The sequence below is a fragment of the Papio anubis genome, chromosome 3, assembly GCF_008728515.1.
Source record: "Papio anubis isolate 15944 chromosome 3, Panubis1.0, whole genome shotgun sequence".
Taxonomy (NCBI): Eukaryota; Metazoa; Chordata; class Mammalia; order Primates; family Cercopithecidae; genus Papio; species Papio anubis.
Genome location: NC_044978.1, coordinates 89,632,328 through 89,654,192, shown reverse-complemented (window position 1 = coordinate 89,654,192; position 21,865 = coordinate 89,632,328). Strand labels below are relative to the sequence as shown.

The 21,865-nt window shown below is 36.8% G+C and overlaps 1 protein-coding gene and 1 long non-coding RNA gene across 3 annotated transcripts in view; one reads left to right on the top strand and one right to left on the bottom strand.

Annotated features, from left to right (window-relative positions):
- The window catches only part of LOC116274164, a 49,630-nt gene extending 42,362 nt beyond the window's left edge, over positions 1-7,268 (top strand). Inside the window, exon 2 of the long non-coding RNA XR_004182750.1 lies at positions 6,874-7,268. This is a non-coding gene — a long non-coding RNA (uncharacterized LOC116274164). The remainder of the gene's footprint in view (positions 1-6,873) is intronic.
- On the bottom strand, positions 267-19,970 carry ADH7 (alcohol dehydrogenase 7 (class IV), mu or sigma polypeptide). Of its 2 annotated transcripts, none has more exons than XM_003899002.5 (9): positions 19,232-19,970; positions 13,184-13,285; positions 12,166-12,304; positions 11,761-11,848; positions 11,446-11,662; positions 8,530-8,790; positions 6,997-7,132; positions 3,501-3,639; positions 267-1,169 (listed from the first exon to the last, which is right to left on the bottom strand). In XM_003899002.5, the coding sequence occupies exons 1-9, from the start codon at positions 19,247-19,249 to the stop codon at positions 1,145-1,147; spliced, it is 1,125 nt and encodes a 374-aa protein (XP_003899051.2). In that variant the 5' UTR covers positions 19,250-19,970; the 3' UTR covers positions 267-1,144. The 2 variants fall into 2 exon arrangements, with proteins under 2 accessions (XP_003899051.2, XP_003899052.2); XM_003899003.5 differs by having other exon boundaries at positions 19,043-19,361.
- Positions 19,971-21,865: the final 1,895 nt, after the last annotated feature.

Sequence of the window (21,865 nt, the reverse complement as noted above, 5' to 3'; positions counted from 1 at the left end):
CATGTCATGTTCTCACTCATAGGTGGGAACTGAAGAATGAGATTACTTGGACTCGGGAAGGGGAACATCACACACTGGGGCCTATTATGGGGAAGGGGGAAGGGAGGGATTGCACTGGGAGTTATACCTGATGTAAATGACGAGTTGATGGGTGCTGACGAGTTGATGGGTGCAGCACACCAACATGGCACAAGTATACATATGTAACAAACCTGCACGTTATGCACATGTACCCTAGAACTTAAAGTATAATAATAAAAAAAAACAATTTTTAAATTTTTCTTAAGAATTTTAAACATGTTATAGATATATATAAATACATCAGTGTAGTTGTGAGAAACTAAAAACACTTTATTAAATGGAGTCACTACTAAGCACAGTGAATAGGGACTTAGGGGCTTGCAATTCTACTGTATCAAATTGAACATTATGATAAACATGATAATGTGATTCTAGCTCTATGTTTATATTCGGTATTACAAAAAGGAATATTTTCTAAAATATTAATATATGTCGGCAAATAACCTCAAATACACATATGATATACTTTTTCAGTTTCACCAAGTTATGTAATGATGATTCTTAATCGTTGAAAAATGTGCCCTTCCCTTAATCTTTTCTGCCTTTCTTAATCTAATCAAGTAATATGTATCATGGAATGAACTGATTTCAAAACCTAATCCAAGTTAACTCATAACAAGTGTTTAAAAAGTACACTTATATTCAAATCTAAAAAATAATAGTTTCAATGTGTTAAGTGAATATTACTCTAGGAGATGCATTTACTATATCTTTATATGCTATATCTGTTTTGAGATATATATCTGCAGCATCTGGTTAAAGCTCTTAAAAATCTCCATTACAACATAGAAATCCAAGTCTATGTTTTTTTAAAAGATACAATTATAGCCTTACAAAATGTAAATTAAAAATATTAACTTTGCTATTATACTAATTCCCAGATGCTCACAAGACTTTAAATGTTTATAAAGGTTAATAATCCTTTATAAGGGTTCTATGTCTTCAACAAATCTTCTACTTATGCTTGTATTTGTGAGACAGATACATGATTTCAGATGAGGGAACTGTCAAAAGAGAAACTCCAGTTCACCATGACAACACAGACCTCCTGCCACTTTGGATCTCAAAACGTCAGGACAGTTCGAATGCTGAAATGTAAAATGAGAGTTTTTAATGATTTGTTTTAATATCTTTCAAGAGAGGATAGTTTAAACAATTGTCTTTTCTATCTGTCATAGAAAATTCAAGTAAATTCTGTTATTGGAAATCCTTTGGACTCAAAGTCCTTACCAATTAGTTTTCTTCTTATGCAACTCTGATAAGGGTATCTGATCTAATTTTGAAAACATCAGTATAATTTCAGTATGCCAACAAGAGGAAAGTGGTTTTCAGGCTGAGGAGAAAGCATGAACAAGCCTAGGAACGTATGAACAGGAAAGATAATCCAGTGTGCTTAGATTTCTGGATGCCCAAGAGATCCTGCAAGTAGATGAGACCTACTTCCCTCACTTTATCCCAAAAGCCTGCTGCAGAGGGTGATAGAATGAATGCCAAATTCTTACCTGTTGAAAAAAAATAGGTTTTAGTTCAATAACAAAGCTTTAAAAACCATGCTAAGACATTGACATTTTGGGGAATCTTGAGCTTGGCAGCTGAGTGAGAGACTAATTGGAATGTATTTTAATATGGAAGGTGGAAAATGTATTATCTCACTACCGTGTCCATGTCAGAAATGATTAGACTGAATTAAAGCAATGAGCATGGGCAATGAAATGAGGGATGCTGAAGGAGAAACCAAGGGTTGCATCATCAAGGCTTAGCATTGGTTGGTATGTGGTAGGCAAGAGTGAAAAAGAAGTCAGACATGATGCTATGGCTTCTCATCTGTAAAAGAGGAATGCATAATACAATGACTGAGATAAAAATTACTGGCGAAAAAAATATTTTGAGTGTAGTTGATGTAAGTGGGACATTCAAATGGAGCTGTGCAGGAAGTAGATGGAAATTGAAGAGTTTAGGTTTACAAATATTGGTTTGGCTGTCCCTGCATTAAGATGATATTTGAAGCAAAATTCCTGAAAGCAGAATTTATGTTTCTCTGGAAAACAAATAGTAATTATTTTCCAAGCAGGCCATACTAAGTTTTTAGTTTTGCTTATCTGGGTAAAGTAGTATTGAGTGGTTCTGACAGTTTTTCTTACGGAATCCCATTGTTTACTTGCTTAAAAACATGTATGTTCATAATATGATGATCCTGTAGGCTAGACCAGATGTGGAGACAAAACACAACATTGTAAAGCTCTCAGGTAAAAAAAAAAAAAAAAAAATTAGTAAAAATTTGGATCTCAATATATAGATCCTTTTGCTAATGAAATCAAGTCCTTGGCACATAGTGGAAGCTTAATAATTATTTATAGACCCAATGAGTGAAAGTCATTTCATCTTGTAGACAGGCTTTTTGATTGCTGTTTGAGACCTCCATGAGGTGGATGTTGTAGATAAAATTTGCATGAATTCACACTTGACCTCAACCCTTGCCACACCCTCAGAAACAGCAAGAGTAAAAATCATCACACCCATGTTTACCCAGAGCTTGCCAAGCTCTGTCAGAGAAGTTTGTTATGTGGTCAAAAGAGCACAAGTTTTGCAATTAGTTTGTATCCTGGCACTACCCCAGGAGGTTTGATGAGTTATTTATTTGCTTTCACAACCTTAGTCTTCATCTAAAAATGGTAAAAATAATACCTGGCCTACAGGGATCTGAAAAATGCACATTTGAGAAAGCACTTTGAAAACTGTAAAATAAGGAAATGTTGTGGCCTACTTGAAATAACTAGTAGCTTTATGATGAAATAAAAATAGCCACAATGAGATCAACTAGGTAAACAAACAAAATCCAAAAGATTTTAAAAACTTGATTAATATAGTACAATGGCATACTAAGTTGGTGATATGGTTAGACTTTGTGTCCCCACCCAAATCTCATTTTGAATTGTAATCCCTATAATCCCTACATGTCAAGGGAGAGACCAGGTGGAGGTAATTGAATCGGGGGGGCAGGGGCAGTTTCCCCCATGCTGTTGTCATGATAGTGAGTTCTCACAAGATCTGATGGTTTTGTAAGGGGCTCTTCCCCCTTTGCTTCCCCTCTTCTCCTTCCTGCAGCCTGTGAAGAAGGTGCCTTGCTTCCTCTTTGCCTTCCACCATGACTGTGGGTTTCCTGAAGCCTCCCAGCCATGCTGAACTGTGAGTCAATTGAATCTCTTTCCTTTATAAATGACCCAGTCTTGGGCAGTTTTTTTTTAATAGCAGTATGAAAATAGACTAATACAGTGGGTAAAGAGAAGTAATTAACTGTATCAATCAGGCTAGATTAAATAATTAGAAATAAAATATGAAGAAAACAGGCACATTTATAAGTACTAAATTTTAAAAGTAGCCTGTGGAGAAGAGACAAGATCATCATAAGAAACAGTTACCTTTGTCCTGAGTTGAGTAGCTCAAATCCTTCATTGATTTTTTTAAATGGTAAAACATGAGTTATCAACTGGTCCAGGTCAAATTTCTTTGCCAGGAACTCAGTCACTAGTTTTGGGACATCATCTCTGCTTTTCAAACCTGTAAATAAGGACACATTTTCTCTTTAGACATTACTAAGTAATCTTTACCTTTTATTATCTTATGTTTATTCCTTCTCTTTCCTGTACTATCACCTTCCCTGTGTTAGATAATTCCCAGCAGTGTACAAATAAGCTGTATTTGCCCCAGCATAAGAAACAAAGGTTATGCAGCCATGAAAAAGAATGAGTTCATGTCCTTTGCAGGGACATGAATGAAACTGGAAACCATCATTCTCAGCAAACTAACACAGGAACACAAAACCAAATACTCTATGTTCTCACTCGTAAGTGGGAGTTGAACAATGAGAACACATGGACACAGGGAAGGGAACGACACATACCAGGGTGTGTTGGTGGATGGGGGGCAAGGGGAGGGAGAGCATTAAGACAAATACCTAATGTATGCGGGGCTTAAAACCTAGATGATGGGTTGATGGGTGCAGCAAACCACCATGGCACTTGTATACCAATGTAACGAACCTGCACGTTCTGCACATGTATCCCAGAACTTAAAGTAAAATAAAAATAAAACCAAATTAAAAAGAAATAAAGGTTTAAAACAACTCTTTTGATACCCACATCTTTTTCCATTCACCCCATATCTTTGCTCTGTAAAGAGAAATTTCTTTACTTTACAGAAAGAATTGTCTCCAGTTCATTGTTTCTGGATCCTGTTCCTTTCCTCTCATCCTCTCTGAGCCCACTCTGATTATGCTCTTGCCCCCAGCACTGTCCTGTAACAGCTATCATCAAGGTAATCTTTGAGCTCCATTTTGACCCAGACAAGGGTCATTTCTCAGTCCTGCTCTTATATGAACTGTTAGGTAGAATTGATACTGTTGGTGGCTCCCCTTTTCTCAAGCACTGTATTCCCTTAGCTTCTAGATACTACATCATCACCATCATCATTGTCATTTTCCTTGCTCACTAGTTACTTCTTCCACAGATCTTTGCTGGATCCTCTACATCTCTCAGACCTCTAACTCTAAAGATTCCTAGGGCTTGGTCCTTGATCCATTTCTCCTCTTTATCTACATTTATTTCTAGGGTGGCTGCTTCTGGTCTTGTGGCTTTCAATATACTCCACTTAAAACACTTAGGTTTGTATACCCATCCTAAACCTCTACCTGTGCTACAGACTCATACCCAATTGCCTACATTTTATAGACATCTTTATTCAGATATCTCTGTGAGTGTAACCTGCCCCAAACCACTCCTGGTATCTACCACTTCCATCATAGCCCCCAATCTATTCCTTCCATAGTCTTCCTTCTCAATAAATGATGATAGTGACATGATTCCTGTTGCTTAGGCCCCAAAATCTTGGATTCTACTCTTTTTACCATGCAATAACTATTTCAGCAAATCTTGTTGGCTGTGTCTTCAAAATGTATCCAAGATCTGACTACTTCTCACCAGCCCCATCACTCCAAGCCAGCATCCTTTCCTTCCAGCATTATAATAATTTCTTCCATGATCTCCCTGCTTGTGCTCTTTGCCCCATATAGAGTATTCCTCATATTGCAGCCAGAGGGAGAGTGTTAAAATGGAAGTCAGATCAGGTGACACTTCTCTCAGAAGCCTCTATGGTTTTATTTCTCTCTCAGAATAAACTCCTAAAACCTTGCAATGGCCCAAAGGCCCCATATAATATAAGGTCCTCTGACCCCAGCTGTGACTGTTCTTCTGTCTTCACTCCATTGTAGCCATACTGACCGTTTCCCCGTTCTTATGGTTCTTGCCAACACCCTTTTGTATTTACTATGTTCCCTTCCTGGAATATTCTTTCCCAAGATTTTTGAATATCTTATTTGTGTTTTTGCCTCAATGTTACCATATCAAGGAGACTTTCCCCGAGCTTTATAAAATAGCATTCACCTCCACCTCCACCCTGGTCCTCTGGCACTGCCTATTACCCATCCTCTATTTTTACCTTTGCACTTGTAACCATATGGTGTACTCTGCATTCATTTATTTATTGTCAGTCTCTCTATAACAAAATGAGAGGATTCTCACACTTCCTGAGATCAGGGACTTGGTATGTTTTGTCTCTTCTCCCTTCCTAGCTCCTGGAATGGTACACTGTATACACAGTGGTGCCTGTACTCAGTACACACTCAACAAATATTTGCTGAATAATTGAATTGTATCTCTAATATTCCTGAATAATCTATAATCTTCCCACTTCCCACAAATAGTCAAAGCAAGGAGGTTTAACTTATATCTCTTATTGTTTTGTTCTTCAATTCAAGTTTTATTCTCCCTAAGAAGCCTTCTCTATAAAATCTCATCCATACCTACTGGCCTCTTGCTTTTGTTATGCCCCAAGTAATGTTGCAGAAAGAGGAAAAATTTTGTTCTCCCGTGGACCAGTTTTAAATTTCAGTTCTCAACTTGAGAGCTATAGGGGCAAAAGACTTAATAGTTCCAAGTCTCAGTTTTTTTATTCATCAAGTAGCTTCCTCGGAGAGTTACTGAGAAATAAAATAAACTAACACATTAATGTAAAACTTTTAACGTAGAATAAATGCGAAAAAGCTCCTCTTATAATTTGTTTTATAATATCTATAGCTACACTTATTTTCATATCTTTCTTTTATATTTGTTTTTGTATCCTTCACTATATTATGTACTTCTCTAAGTGAAGAACAATCATTTTCTCCTTTTTATACTCTTAACAAGTACTTGAACAGTTACTATTCTCTTATATTGTTTAAGGCAGACTCCAATATTGGAAGTACTCTAAAGCACCCAGTACAGCTCTGTATGAAGGCACTAGAAAACGAGACTTTGTGGAGGAGGGAAATAAAAGGATTCACTGTGTCACCTGCCTTGAGCAGAGTGACCCTGGCTCCATCTTTCCTAAAACAATATTAATTGTTGAGTGATAATCTAAGTCCTTCCAGTGTGAATCTGAACTGTTCCCATAAAATGTGACAATTCTTTTTTAGGTTGTTGTTCGTTTTGGCTTTGGGTCCGGGATTTTTGTTGGTGCTATTATGAATCGAATAAATTCATTTTAATACACATTCTTGCATATATTAATAAAAATGGATTAAATCAGAACTTCCTGTCACATAATTCATCCCTATAGAAACACTACTGGTGTCTCTCATTCAGGCCTTTGGGGAACTTCAGTTGCAGATGCTAATATCAAAAATGTGTCCACCAATATTAGTCCTACATCAAGGTGAGAAGTGGAGAATTATCTTTTGTGTTTTTATTGTCACAGTTCCATTTTAGATCCCTTCATACTCATTCTTGGAAGAAAGGCCTGAGGAAACAGGCTTCTCCCACTTGCCAAGCAACAGAGTGAAAGCCATCACTCCCCATCCAGAGGCTTTGCTTTCCTCACCTCCAAAGACACATCCCTTCCACGTGCGTCCAGTGAAGAGCAACATCGGGTCGTAGGTGAGCATCTTGGCTGATGGAGGAGCTCCTACTACCACGCTGGTCCCATAGTTCATATGGCAGGATGCCAGAGCATCAATCTGAGTTTAAAATAGAGGAGATCGTTTGCTTCCTATGTCTCTTATAGTGTAACATAAGCTCTGAAATGACCTATGTACTATGGCAAAGTCATGGAATTAAATTAAGCCATCTTCTGTTTTTTACTTGCTTTAAAAATGTTTCAGTGCAACTTTAGTCCTTAATTAAATTTCTATACACATTTGCCCTTTAAGGCAGAAAACGGCAATCAATGTGGTCAGTGTTCGTGGCATTTTCAGTGTACCATGGACTAAAACACAGGGAAAATTCTTGTGATATTTTCATACCAATATCACCACTTCAGATAAGCCTTAGAAAGCCATTTGAACTAAACTAAATTGAATTAATATACCAAATCATTTAGCATAGTTTTCTTTTTAAGTTTAGTCTCAAAATTAAATAAAATACTAAAATGTGGGACAAAAGAGTCCGTTTTCTTGGGAGCATTTCTGAGACTAATCTCTCATTTTCTGGTCATTAGCCCATCCAGTTATTAATAATTTAATACTTGCTAGATTGGAGCGACAGGTGGCATTGTTTTTAGAGACCAGCCTTCATCAAGTAGCGACTGGAAATCAATAATATATCCAGTATCATGTATGGCTTCATAAACTTACGACCTAAAATGCTATTTGTTGATATGAAATAAATCTAAGTGATTCACTAGGAAAAGAATATGACACAATGATAAATTAAGGACTATTTATTCCTAAATTACCAAAAGCATTAGGTGATTTAATCTGCTACTCAATCTTGAGCAAAAGTGGCTTTATTCCATTTTTCCAAGTCTCCTTATGCTACGCCAGGCTGGAGCTTTCTAGTCCCAGGAACCCTGGATCTGTTTTACAGGTCTAACTGAAGGTCTGGTGTTGCAGGTTGCTATACAGGAGGCATGGTTAGAAAACTGAAGGTTCATATTCTAGGGAAATTCAGATGAGGGCAAACAAAGCTCAGGTGTAAAGAGTGAGAAGGTCGATGGATCACAGATTTGGGGGAAGAGACCATAACATTTGGAATAATCCCTTTTCACCTCTCCTCAGTCACCTTCTGATGCTTACTTTGCTGACATTCAAGAGACAGAATCGCTTTTGCCAAGAAATCTACATACACAAGAAAGATCATACTTAAAACAATTATCTAGAAGGGTTAACTACCTTGCCCTCTGGTCAGCTGAGAGTTGTATGATATGGTATTTAACTTTGATCCAGCGAACCTGCTCTTAAGTATTTGACTTTTTAGGCAAAATCACTATGTGATTATCAGTTTTTGCCTGAGTAAAACTGACAATCACAGAGATATTTCCATTATTAACTATTAATAAAGTTATAGAGAATTAAATTTACCTTGTGCATATCTAATAACTTGGGTATTTTGTGGCTTCTCAAATTTTGGGTCTTACCATGGTTTCAAGACGCCCAATAACTTCAAAGGTGTACCCCACATTGTTGCCTGTCATTTCTGACAGCACCTCACTGATGGGTTTGGTAGAGTCCTTGGGGCTGATACACTCAGTGGCACCTACAGCCATGGCCTTCTCAAATTTGTCTTTGTTGAGGTCAATCCCAATGATCCTAGATGCACCAGCTGACTTACAGCCCATGATGACTGACAGGCCAACTCCTCCCAGGCCAAAGACGACGCAAGTGGAACCAGGTTTGACCTGTGGAGAGGAATGTTCTTGAACATGTTAGGTGTTAGGGTCAAAAAGTGAAACCTGAAAAGGGCCTCCAGTTAAAACCACAAATCATGAGTGAACTCCCATTCACAATTGCTACAAAGAGAATAAAATATCTAGGAATACAACTTACAAGGGATATGAAGGACCTCTTCAAGGAGAACTACAAACCACTGCTCAAGGAAATAAGAGAGGACAGAAACAAATGGAAAAACATTCCATGCTCATGGATAGGAAGAATCAATATCAAGAAAATGGCCATACGGCCCAAAGTAATTTATAGATTCAATGTTATCCCCATCAAGCTACTTTCTTCACAGAATTAGAAAAAACTACTTTAAATTTCATATGGAACCAAAAAAGAGCCCATATAGCCAAGACAATCCTAAGCAAAAAGAATAAAGCTAGAGGCATCACACTACTTGACTTCAAACTATACTACAAGGCTACAGTAACAAAAACAGCATGCTACTGGTACCAAAACAGATACATAGACCAATGGAACAGAACAGAGGCCTCAGAAATAACACCACACATCTACAATCATTTGCTCTTCAACAAATCTGACAAAAACAAGCAATGGGGAAAGGATTCCCTATTTAATAAATGATGCTAGGAAAACTGACTAGCCATATACAAAAAAACTCAAACTGGATCCTTTCCTTACATCTTATACAAAAATTAACTCAAGATGGATTATACACTTAAATGTAAAACCCAAAACCATAAAAACCCTAGAAGAAAACCTAGGCAATAGCATTCAGAACATAGGCATGGGCAAAGACTTCATGACAAAAACACCAAAAGCAATTGCAACAAAAGCCAAAATTGACAAATGGGATCTAATTAAACTAAAGAACTTCTGCAAAGCAAAAGAAACTATCATCAGAGTGAACAGGCAACCTACAGAATGGGAGGAAATTTTTGTGATCTATCCATCTGACAAAGGTCTAATATCCAGAATTTACAAGGAATGTAAACAAATATACAAGAAAAAAATGAAGAACCCCATTCAAAAGTGGGCAAAGGATATGAGCAGACAGTTCTCAAAAGAAGACATTTATGTGGCCAATAAGCATAGGAAAAAAGCTCAACATCACTGATCATTAGAGAAATGCAAATCAAACCCACCATGGGATACCATCTCATGCCAGTCAGAATGGTGATTACTAAAAAGTCAGGAAACAATAGATGCTGGCAAAGCTATGGAGAAATAAGAAAGCTTTTATACTGCTGGTGAGAATATAAATTAGTTCAACCATTGTGGAAGACAGTATGGCAAATCCTTAAGGATCTAGAACCAGAAATATCATTTGTCCCAGCCATCCCATTACTGGGTATACACCCAAAGGAATATAAATCATTCTACTGTAAAGACACATGCACACATATGTTTATTGCAGCACTATTTACAATAGCAAAGACTTGGAACCAACCCAAATGCCCATCAGTGACATACTGGATAAAGAAAATGTAGTACATATACACCATGGAATATTATGCAGCCATAAAAAGAAATGAGATCATGTCCTTTGTTGGGACATGGATGAAACTGGAAGCCATAATCCTCAGCAAACTAACACAGGAACAGAAAACCAAACACCGCATGTTCTCACTCATAAGTGGGAGTTGAACAATGAGAACACATGGTCAAAGAGAGAGGAACAATACACACCAGGGCCTGTTGGGGGATAGGGGATGAGGGGAGGGAACTTAGAGGATGAGGAGCAGCAAACCACCATGGCACACGTATACCTGTGTAACAAACCTGCACGTTCTGCACATATATCCCATTTTTTAATAGAAGAAATTAAAAAATCATAACTCTGAGTCATTTGTAAATAAATTTAGATACACATATAAATTTTAGAAATTTGAATCTGAAGGAGATGTGGAAGAAACAAAAATTAAATCTAGAAATTTAATTTTCAATTATGTTTCTTGATAAAGGTTTTTTCTTTTATACTGTATTAGGTCAAAGATTCTTAATTCCTTGAACTCCAATTTCCTTGTGAAATTCATGTGATTAATTTAAAATTCCAAGGATCCTATCTAACATCACAGTTGATGTAAAAATGTATATTGAGAAATCAGTTTTGGTGAACTGTAACAGCATTACTGATTATAGGCAACAAACACTACTGTATTTTATTTCTGATATGCATCATAGGTGGTAATCCAAATGATTAATGATTTTATTGATCTTTATATTATCTATAACAGGTGATTTGACATAATTATACTTTTTTTCTGAGGAGTTGGTAATGTACTTATGACTCTATTTTGTAGTTATACAATAATTCTTACTTAGCTGACAAGAAACTAGGAGTAAAAGTTCTGACAAAAAGCCTGAAATACTGAGATCATTCTACCTTAACAAACTTAATAGACGGGGAAGGGACATATTTTAAAGATGGAGAAATGGTGCAGTTTGCAAATATAATCAATAAATATTCTCAAGCGTAAAAAAAAAAAATTTCTAATCTGAATTTTGTATTTTTCTTTCAGTTGATTTGGCAGCCTGATATGCAATATATTTTTTAAATCTTTTTTTTTTTCCCAAAACTCTTCAAGATTCCAAGGACATCATTTAAGAAAAGGAAATAAGAAACAAAGAAACTAGCCTACCCTGTTTCTTACCTTGCCAGTTTTAACAGCAGCCCCATATCCAGTGGAAAACCCACAGCCAATTAAACAGACTTTCTCAGGGGGAGCTGCGTCATCAATCTTAGCAACCGAAGATTCATCCACCACTGTGTACTCAGTAAATGTACTAGTGTTCATGAAGTGATAGACTGGTTTGCCCTTGCATGTAAATCTGGTGGTGCCATCAGCCAGTACTCCACGACCAGTAATACTATTTGATACATCAAATACACGTATTAATTAACTCAATTCAAAAATTACCACAGGAACAATTTGAATAACATTAAAGTAAAAATGACTGAAACCTACTCGCTCCTAATGCAAAGGTTGCCATCTGGGTTGCGGCAAGCATTGCATTCTCTACATTGTGGCAGAAAGAGAGGGATGACTTTGTCACCTATAGGAAAAAAATCATGATATAAGATGCTGTTCATTAATGTTAAAATATGAAATTAACAAATGTGAATTGAGCCCATACTGTAGGTAAAACTTTTAAAAAGATAGTCTAAGGTTTATAAAAACCATAAGGTTTGCCTTCTAAAAGTTGAGGTTTTGCCAAATTAAACATTACTCAGTAAAATCCATTCTTGTATCCTTTTATTTCCCTGAATGGTGTTAAGGATCCCTCTAATAATTCCTAGTGTGTGCTACTTCCTTTGATAGGCTAATCAAAGCCTAATTATTTCAAACTTGTGGCTTGACACCTGCACATACCTGGTTGTACTGTAGTCACTCCTTCTCCAATGCTCTCTACAATCCCAGTTGCTTCATGTCCCACAATCACTGGAAACTTAGACACCATTGTTCCTTTTATCACATGGTCATCTGTGCGACAGATTCCTGTGGCCAAAATCTGTGTTCAAAGACAAAAACATTGCACCAATCAACAATCTGATCATTTCATTGTTGGGAGAATATTTAACTTCTTGAGGAAATTATAATTGTTTAGTCAATATCATTGCCTAATGTAACAACATTTACTCTTAGATGATTCTGAGCCAAAAATCAACCATCAGACAAGATCCCTCTCTGATGGAACTTATAATATTGCTCCCTCAAACCCTAGGTTGACTCTTGGTGCCTTTCTATAATAAACTGGTGCTCTTGCGAGGGAACCAGAATGCAGATGTTACCATGTGATGGCCCGAAAGTAGATTTTTATAGCTAGGCCCTTCTTGGGCTCTCTTAACAAAGAACAGAGGAAATGGCATACAAGAGCAAAATCTTACTGCTACTCTAGTGCTCAGGTAACAGTAAGAGGGTCAAAGAAAGATTGGTAGCAATTCCTACTCAACAACTGATATCCAAAGCCAAGGTTAAGCTCTGTCCAAAGAAAGGGAGGAAAATGTTCCATGAAGTTGTCATTTCTCCAGGCACAAGTGAGTTCTTCATTCTTTGTGAAAAGTAATCTCAAAACAATCTGCTTCCCAGAAGATATTTTAAAAAGTCTTTAGCTATGATTATTAACCATTTTTTAATTAGATGCTATATGAATAAAAATTCAACAAATCAAAGGTATAATAAAGCACAGTGTTTTTTAAAGGGATAATGAACTCATTAATTTCACATCTACTACAACCAGATCCTTAACAATATACAAGAGCCAGTAAAGGAATTAATACTCCAAACATGGGAAGCATCTCCCTATTTAAGAATCCAGTCTCACATAGTGCTATATTCAATATAAGTTTGATAACGCTTTTGGCTTAAGTTCTCCAGGGCTCACGCTTACCTTAATGCGAACTTCTTTGGTCTTTGGTGGGGCAACTTCTATTTCCTCAATGGAGAAGGGTTGCTTCTGCTCCCAAAGCACAGCTGCTTTGCATTTAATAACCTAAGAAATAGGCAAGTGTTATAATGGGTCCAAATTATGCCTTTAAACACAGACTCCTTGAATAGTATGTATATGAACAGAAGAGCATATATAATATTCTAAGTTTTCCAGAATGATTTTCATCAAACACTAGAATTATAAGCCTTGTGTGTGCCTTTGTTTAAGGTATGAGAAATGCAGCCCAGAGTGACTAAATGTTGAAGCCATGGTCACCTAGCATATGAGATGCAGAGATGGACTAGACCTGAGGTACTTTTCCCAACCTATTGATTTTTGTTTGCTGTTCACATAATATCCCGCCCCCCAAAAATGGGTTATTTTGTTACAATTTCAAATCTAATAGATTAACAAAATTGTCCTCTGTGCATCACTTATTCACAAGAGACAAATTTATAAAACAGAAAATGCTGCTGGCTTGTCTGTATTTAAACCAGTATTTAATAACTGTATATAATCATAGCAATGGTGAAGAAATGAGACTATTAGCATGGTAAGGTTGAAGGGAACCATGAACATCATGAAGCATATAGATTATGACTGTGAGTTCCCAGGTGACTGAATTTGTGTCTGCATCTCTGTATCTCTTTTGCACCTAGCCCAGTTCTTGCACCTGGTAGGGCTTGATAGGCAGGTTAAAGCTTGTCATCTTATAGTAGTGGAAACTGGGTGTGGAGATACCAGTGACTGGCGTCCAGTTATTCAACTGGTTATGCTGTAGTTATTCAATTAAATGATTTTGTGAAGATTATTGAATTCTGACAGAGAGAGAGAGAGACAGAGACAGAGACACACAGAGAAACTGTTTCCACCTTCCTCCCTCCAAATCGGTCTAGGACTCCTATAAAATATTTTAATTAATTTATTCAGATGCAAAATAAGTTACCTTCATCTTGTCAACAAACACAACGGTCCTAGAGAGCTCCTATGGATTCTTAAGTGGCTCTTTTGTAAAAGATTAAATGTGAAAAATGATACACTGGTAACAGATGGGTGGCTGAAAGCCATCAGTAGTTCACTTTAATATTTACCCTCTGCCTTACTAATGAAAATGTTATGGGTTACAGTGTAATATCACCCAATGTTGAAGTTAGAAATCTCCCACCACATTCCCAAACAAATTCAAGGTGGATTAATTGTTAAGATTTTTATTTTTTTGTTATTATTTCTTTTAGATGGAATCTTGTTCTGTCGCTAGGCTGGAGTGCAGTGGCGCGATCTGGGCTCACTGCAACCTCTGCCTCCCAGGTTCAGCAATTCCCGTGGCTCAGCCTCCCTAGTAGCTGAGACTACAGATGTGCACCACCATACCCAGCTAATATGTTTTTGTATTTTAGTAGAGACAGGGTTTCACCATGTTCGCCAGGATGGTCTTGATCTCCTGACCTTGTGATCTGCCCGCCTCGGCCTCCCAAAGAGCTGGGATTACAGCTGTGAGCCACCGTGCCTGGCCTGAGATTTATTTTTAAAGTCAAACTATTTTATCAATCAATGAAGATGTAAATATCAATCATACTGAGCATGGAATAACTTTTATGCTTAAGAGTGATAGAAAAAATAACAAAGGACAAGCAATGGGGAAAGAATGCCCTACTCAATAAATGGTGCTGGGATAACTGGCTAGCCATATGCAGAAGACTGAAGCCAGACCCCTTCCTTATATCATATATAAAATTAACTTAAGATGTGACTTAAATCTAAAACCCAAAACTATAAAACCCCTGGAAGATAACCTAGGGAATACCATTCTGAACATAGGACCTGGTAAAGACTTAATGAAAAAGATGCCAAAAGCAATTGCAACAAAAACAAAAATTGGCAAACGGGACCTAATTTAACTAAAGAACTTCTGCACAGCAAGAGAAACCAACAACAGAGTACACAGACAACATACAGAATTGGAGAAAATATTTGCAAACTATGCATCCAATGAAGGTCTAATATCCAGCATCTATAAGGAACTTAAACAAAATAGTAAGCAAAAAACAAACAACGCCATTAAAAAAGTGGGCAAAGTATATGAACAGATGTTTTTCAAAACAAAACATACATATGGCCAACAAGCATATGAAAAAATACTCAACATCACTGATCATTAGAGAAATACAAATCAAAACCACAATGAGGTAATATCTCATACCAGTCAGAATGATTATTGTTAAAAAGCCAAAAAAATAAACTGGTGAGTTTGGGGCGAAAAGGGAACACTTATGCTCTACTGGTGGGAAGGTTAATTAGTTCAGCGATTGTGGAAAGCAGTCTGGCCATTTCTCAAAGAACTTAAAACAGGATTAACATTTGACCCAGCAATCCCATTATTGGGTACATACCAAAGGAATATAAATCGTCCTATCATAAAGACACATGTATGCATATGTTCACTAAAGCACTATTCACAATAGCAAAGACATGGAATCAATCTTAGTGTCCATCAATGCTAGACTGGATAAAGAAAATGTGGTACATATATACCACAGAATACCGTGCAGCCATATAAAAAATAAGATCATGTCCTTTGCAGGAACATGGATGGAGCTGGAGGCCATTATCCTAAGTGAATGAACGCAGAAATGTTGGGGTCTGTGTGTTTCCTAAACAAAGGAATGAACACACAAGACAACACAGGACAATACAAACATGGCGGCTGCGCCGAACGACACACTCTGCTTTGTTTTATACAGTCGTTTGTGGAATGTTGCCAAGTCACAAAGACACATTGTTGTTTTTCTGACCGTTCCCTGACTTTCTGGATTTTCAAGATGTTTACACATAAATCAGCCCCCAGGGTCTGCTGTTTGCAGCTGGCTCCTTTGTCCTCCCTGTTTGCAGGGAAGGAACGCCCTGCTTTGTTTGCAAGAGCAGGACTTTTCGGGAACGTCTCGTTTGGGAGCACGTAGTCCTCTACACAGAAACAGAAAACTAAATAACTACATGTTCTCATTTATGTACCTTGAGTACATAGGTACTCAAGCTAAATATTGAGTACCTATGGACACAAAGAAAGGAACAATGGATACCAGGGCCCATTTGAGGGTGGAAGGTGGAGGGAGGGTAGGGATCGAAAAACCACCAATTAGGTACCATGCTTATTATCTGGGTGACAAAATAATTTGTACACCAAACCTCACAATACACAATTTGCCTATGTAGCAAACCTGCACATGTACCCTGAACCTAAAATAAAAGTTAAAAAAAGTCATAAAGGAAACAGCTTCTAAGAATTAAAATTTTGTATGTTGAGAAATAGTAAATTTTCCACATTGACAGCAAGTAGTACTGAGGGAAAATATTAAAGTGAAATAGATAAAAGTTACCACATTTGATAAATAGAATGCTTACTCAAATTTACAGAGGAAGCGTTAACAACTTCACTCCTAACACTCCTTCCCACTTCCACATACCACACTTACACCCTGGGAGATAACATGGCAGGCAAAGGACCTATGGAAAAAACTGCAACAGATTAATGAATAGATTGTGACATATTTGTTCTCACTCATAAAAATGCCTTTTTTAAAAAATAAAAATTAGATACAATTCTCTGCCTTTCAAGTCTATAATGAAGTTTTAATTTTTTTTTAATACAGTATCACACTCTGTTGCCTAGATTGTACTCTAACTCCTGGGCTCAAGTTATCTTCCCATCTCAGCCTCCCCGGTAGCTGGGACTACAGGCACAAGCCACCGTGCTCTGATAATGACTTTTTACCTAATGAGAACTTAATGAGAATACACAGTATTGTCAGAGAAATAGTAAAATGGGCCATCTTACCTATGTCAACCCTTTAGAAAGTAATTTGCATGGTACATCAAGATACTTAAGGATGTTGTGACATGTTTACCCTGTAATTCCATTTTTAAAGCCTACCTCGAGAAAATACTATCTTTAGAAAAATCTCTCTATATGGTAGATGTAATCACAGCACTATTTATAAAGGAAAATATGTAAACAATAATAGAGGAATGATGACATAAATTGTGTAAGTGCAGAAAATTAGACATTTAAAAATGTTTATAAATTGTAATAAATTGAAAAAATGTTTAAGTTGGAAAAACAGGATAAAAATATTTGTGTATTGTATGAGTACGGCTACATAAACTATGGATGGAAAAATAGAAGGAAACACACACACAAAAATGATAGTCTGGGAATGTGATATTATGATTGATTTTTTTCCCTCTTATTTTCTAACCTTCCAAATTTTCTAGAATATTCATTGGTATGGGATGAATTATGTTTCCCTCCGAATTCATATGTTGAAGTCCTAACCCCCAGTACCTCAGAAGGTGACTGTATTTGGAGATGGGGTCTTTCAAGAAGTAATTAATTTAAAATGTGGTGATCAGGGTGGAACCTAATCCAATATGGCTGGTGTCTTTATTAGAAGGGGAGATTAGGATACAAACAAAAAGGGAAGATCGTGTGAAGACAGGGAGAAGAGGGTCATCCACAAGCCAAGGACACAGGCCTCAAAAGAAACCAACCCTGATGACACCTTAATCTCAGAATACTTGCCTTCAGATGTACAAGAAAACAAATTTCTGCTGTTTAAGCCATTCAGTCTGTGATACTTTGTTATGGAAGCCCTAGGAAACTAATACAGTTATCTTTTACTTTTTTAATGAAAAAGAACACATTTATTATAAAGAGAAAAAAATCAATCCCAATGTAAAGGGAAACGCCTTTCATGAGCTACACTGGAACACTACAGCACCTTGGGAAATATATAATCCTTATGCAAACTACACTATTGCATGACCATATATCAAAATTATATAGCTTTTATAGTCTTTATATATTATACACTGTATTATTAATTATAATTGGAAAGCCTGCCTTGAGGCTACTTTCTACATCATTAGAAATGTTCTTACAAAGGATGAATATTCACTTTCTAGAAATAGTGTAACCAGACCTGAAGCATCTGTTGGGTGGTTAAAGTTGCAAAATTTTAAGATTCCTTTCAGTTCTAAGATTCATTAATTTCCATGGATAGAGTTGCTAGCTTCTGTAGTGCAAAATTAAATTCCTAAGTAATCTAGTTTTGCTGGATTTCTGACCCAAATTAGGATGGTTTTATTCCAGTTCTACTCAATTCTAGTAAAAATTATTTCAAATTCTAACATCATAGAGTTTCCTGACTTGTCACATTACCCAGACTTCACATGTCATCTTTATTTTTCCAAAACCTTAAGCAGGCTAAATGCAAAATTGTTCAAGTTAAAACAAAACAAACAAAAGCACTTAGTCCTTTAAGCAATTATGTACCCAATTAAAGCAAGGAATTATACTGACCTACTTTCAAATAAAAAAAAAGAAAGTAAAGCTATTTCTAAAGTTAATACCAACTCTGCTGACTCTGTTGTTTTTAAAACAATAAACATAATTTACCAATAACATAGTTTGATTTTAAAGAATTTTAAAATATATATTTTGATAAAAACTACATTTGTAAGAAACCTAAAAATCATGACACTTTCTTGTCCATTTTGCATCCCAGAATTAGCATTTTCCATTCTTAATGGCAGGAATGTTTCTTCCAACATCTGGGCATGAGACCCTGGTCTCCCATTGAACTACTGCAGTGAGGGCAGCGCATGCTACTGAGACGATTGAAGTGTCCTTGTGGAAACATTTTACTTCCTGGAGCAATTGCCCAGCTATGCTGAAATCAAATTATGAATAATGACAATATAAATCACATTTCTCTATTTTCCTCCAATGTCTTGCTAACATTGGATATGCTATTTCCAACTTACCCCTGCTTCCACTGACATTCTCTGAAACACTGTACCCAGTGTTTCCCTTACTGTATGCCTGCTCACGAGGTGTTTCATTCCTCAAGGAATATCTCCAAGTGTTTAATTACTTTAATGGATTCAAAGCTCTAAGTATCAGTCTCACACCATTAGGTCATGATGAGGAGGGGATAGAAATGTTCCACTTACTTTTCCAGCAGTACCCATCCTGTCTTTGTCTTGGATCTGTATTTCTGCAAACAAAGACTTTTACTGACTGAATCTCAGTTCACTCTGTTGTAAATAACAGCATCTTGTTCCTTCACATAAATAGTCTGGCTCAAAAGTTCTGCCTTCAACAATATGACTCACAGCTGTTACAACTTTCCAATGGTCTGCAAGCCCCACCCTTTGCAAACCAACTTATAAAAAGAAATACAGTAACTACTATGATCAAACCAAGAGGAGGGATCTAACAAAAACAGGATAATCAAAGCTACTGACAAGGGCTGAAAGCATTCATGCCCACCTTATTTTGAAGGATATAAAAACAGGTTAGGTTACATCAGTTCAACACAATCATGAAAAAATGTATTGTGTGTTTAAGTGCAGGGTGCTTTGCCTAGAGATTTTAGAGATGCATGTGTACATTTCTACTTCTTTATACTCTACTTCATTCTGCAAAGACTTGATGTGGTTTCTGGAATTAAACATAAATGAAAATAGAGCCAAGGAAATGTAAAATAATTGCAACAGTGGGTCAAGTTTCGGCAAGAGAAGTTGAGATGATATAAAATATCAATATGGATGACTATGGTTTCTAAGTATTTTAGGTATAGAAAATTAAGTAAAACTTTCTGTGTCTGCACATAGAGAAATTATCATTTGACCCTGAATCACATTAACCACAGGGTTGTCTCATATCGTTGTACAGTTTGTTTATGCCACCAATGTAACACAGTGCAGAGGCTCAAGAGAAATTGAAATCCAGCCTGCATACTGGCTCTCGAATGCCAGAGGGTTTTCATTTACTTGGGAAAGTACCTAGGTCTTCTTCAGTAGCTGTTTAACCATTACAGACCACTATTTCTTAATATAAGTTGCAATGGCACCAGAAGCTTCTGGATCTACTATTTGATAGGAGAATGTCCAGTATAGATGTTATTTTTGACAGTAGGTGGTCAGCATACTGGTACACCATCACCTCCAAGAAAACTTTACACAAAGGAGATTTTACTCTTGTTAAGTGATCCGGTGAAGCAGGTTTTCTAAGTCTTCAGGCAAAGCTGTTCAAGCTATGAAATCCAGAACCTGGGCTCTTAACAACCTGGAGATGAAATTTGTTAAGAGTTCATGTTTTAGATACAAACAAAGGTTTCTTTTTGAAAATGAGTATACATTTTTTTTCCACAAATCTCTCTCTCAATATAATATAGTAAATGTACATCCAATTTAACATATATTATGTCAAATTCAGAATTTGTAATTAGAATTTGTTACTATAACTCATTAGCCAAATTAAATCCACCAGGAAAGAGCATTGCCAGTTGATTTGGCTTGTGAGTAAGCACCATCGCTTTAGCAGTAAATGCTGAAGAACTCCAGTATGTTTGCCAGCACGGTAAGACAAAGTTAAACAGGCGTGGACAAGAACAGGTATTCTTAGTTTCAACTTTCAAACAAAAACGTGTTTACTTATGCACAAAAGTAAATGCATTCAAACATGGGTAGTGAGAGCACAAATGCAAAAGCGCTGAATTGATAAACTCCCTCTTAAGGGCTTGGCAAAACTTTGTAGCATATTAATCTAAAAATTGTTTTACACAAAATAATGTATCATGTGAAGTTTAATATCTGAATAAGTCTTATGGTCCTAATCCAGTCTCCATGAGACTTGACTGGATGATAAAGTACCAAAAGCTGAATCTTGGAAGGTAAAAAAAAAAAAAAATTGATCAGTTTGAATATATAGCAGCTAAGTCTTAATTTTAGGTTTAGAGGATTTACCAGATGACTCTTTCTTCTAAACACCATATTTCTATGAAATTCTGGGGAACTCTCAGGGTACTCAATCTCCTAGTTACCGTGAGCCTGGTCCTACTCCCAAAGTTTACAAAAGCCTTTAATGATTACCTCAAAGCACCCATGCAACTGTAATTTCCTCAGTTCAAGATACAGGGGAACTTAGAGGAACTTTGAAAAGTGTGCTACAGGAATATGGGCTTTGGAATTAGATGCACTTGGTTCAGGACCTGAAGCCTTGCTTGAATATGTATGACTTCAGTTTCCATATTCATAAAATGAGACTAATGAATAGCCACGTTACATAGATGTCCTGAGGATTGGTAGTGAGGGTAGGAAAGCACTGAAGTATACTGCCTGGCTCATAATCAGTAGCAGATGTCATTATTATTAACTTGACCACAGTTGGCTGCTTGGATTATTATTATTATTATTGTTATGGATTGGTTGCTCAAATATTCAAATATGTAACCACTTGAGACCAAAAGTCTTGGAGTCCTGGCTCAGTAAAACTGTCTTGCAGCAATTGACTGTGAGGTCCTGGAAGCCACTAGAATTTCCTAAGAGTTTGAGGACTAAGTCTTTTGAACCTGGAAGTGCTACCAGAAATTTAGATGAAACCAAAGAGGCAAAATACGATCCACACAGGGGTTGACCAGCCATTGGTGTGCACAGAATTGAGGGAGTTCCCAGGATGCAAGATTTTCAGTTCCCAAACCAGGAGAGTCCCAGGCAAATGGAGCCTAGTTGGTCACCCTTTCCACACTCTGCATCACCTGTAAGTGTGGGAGTCTGTGAGTGTGGGAAGCTTACAGGGTCATG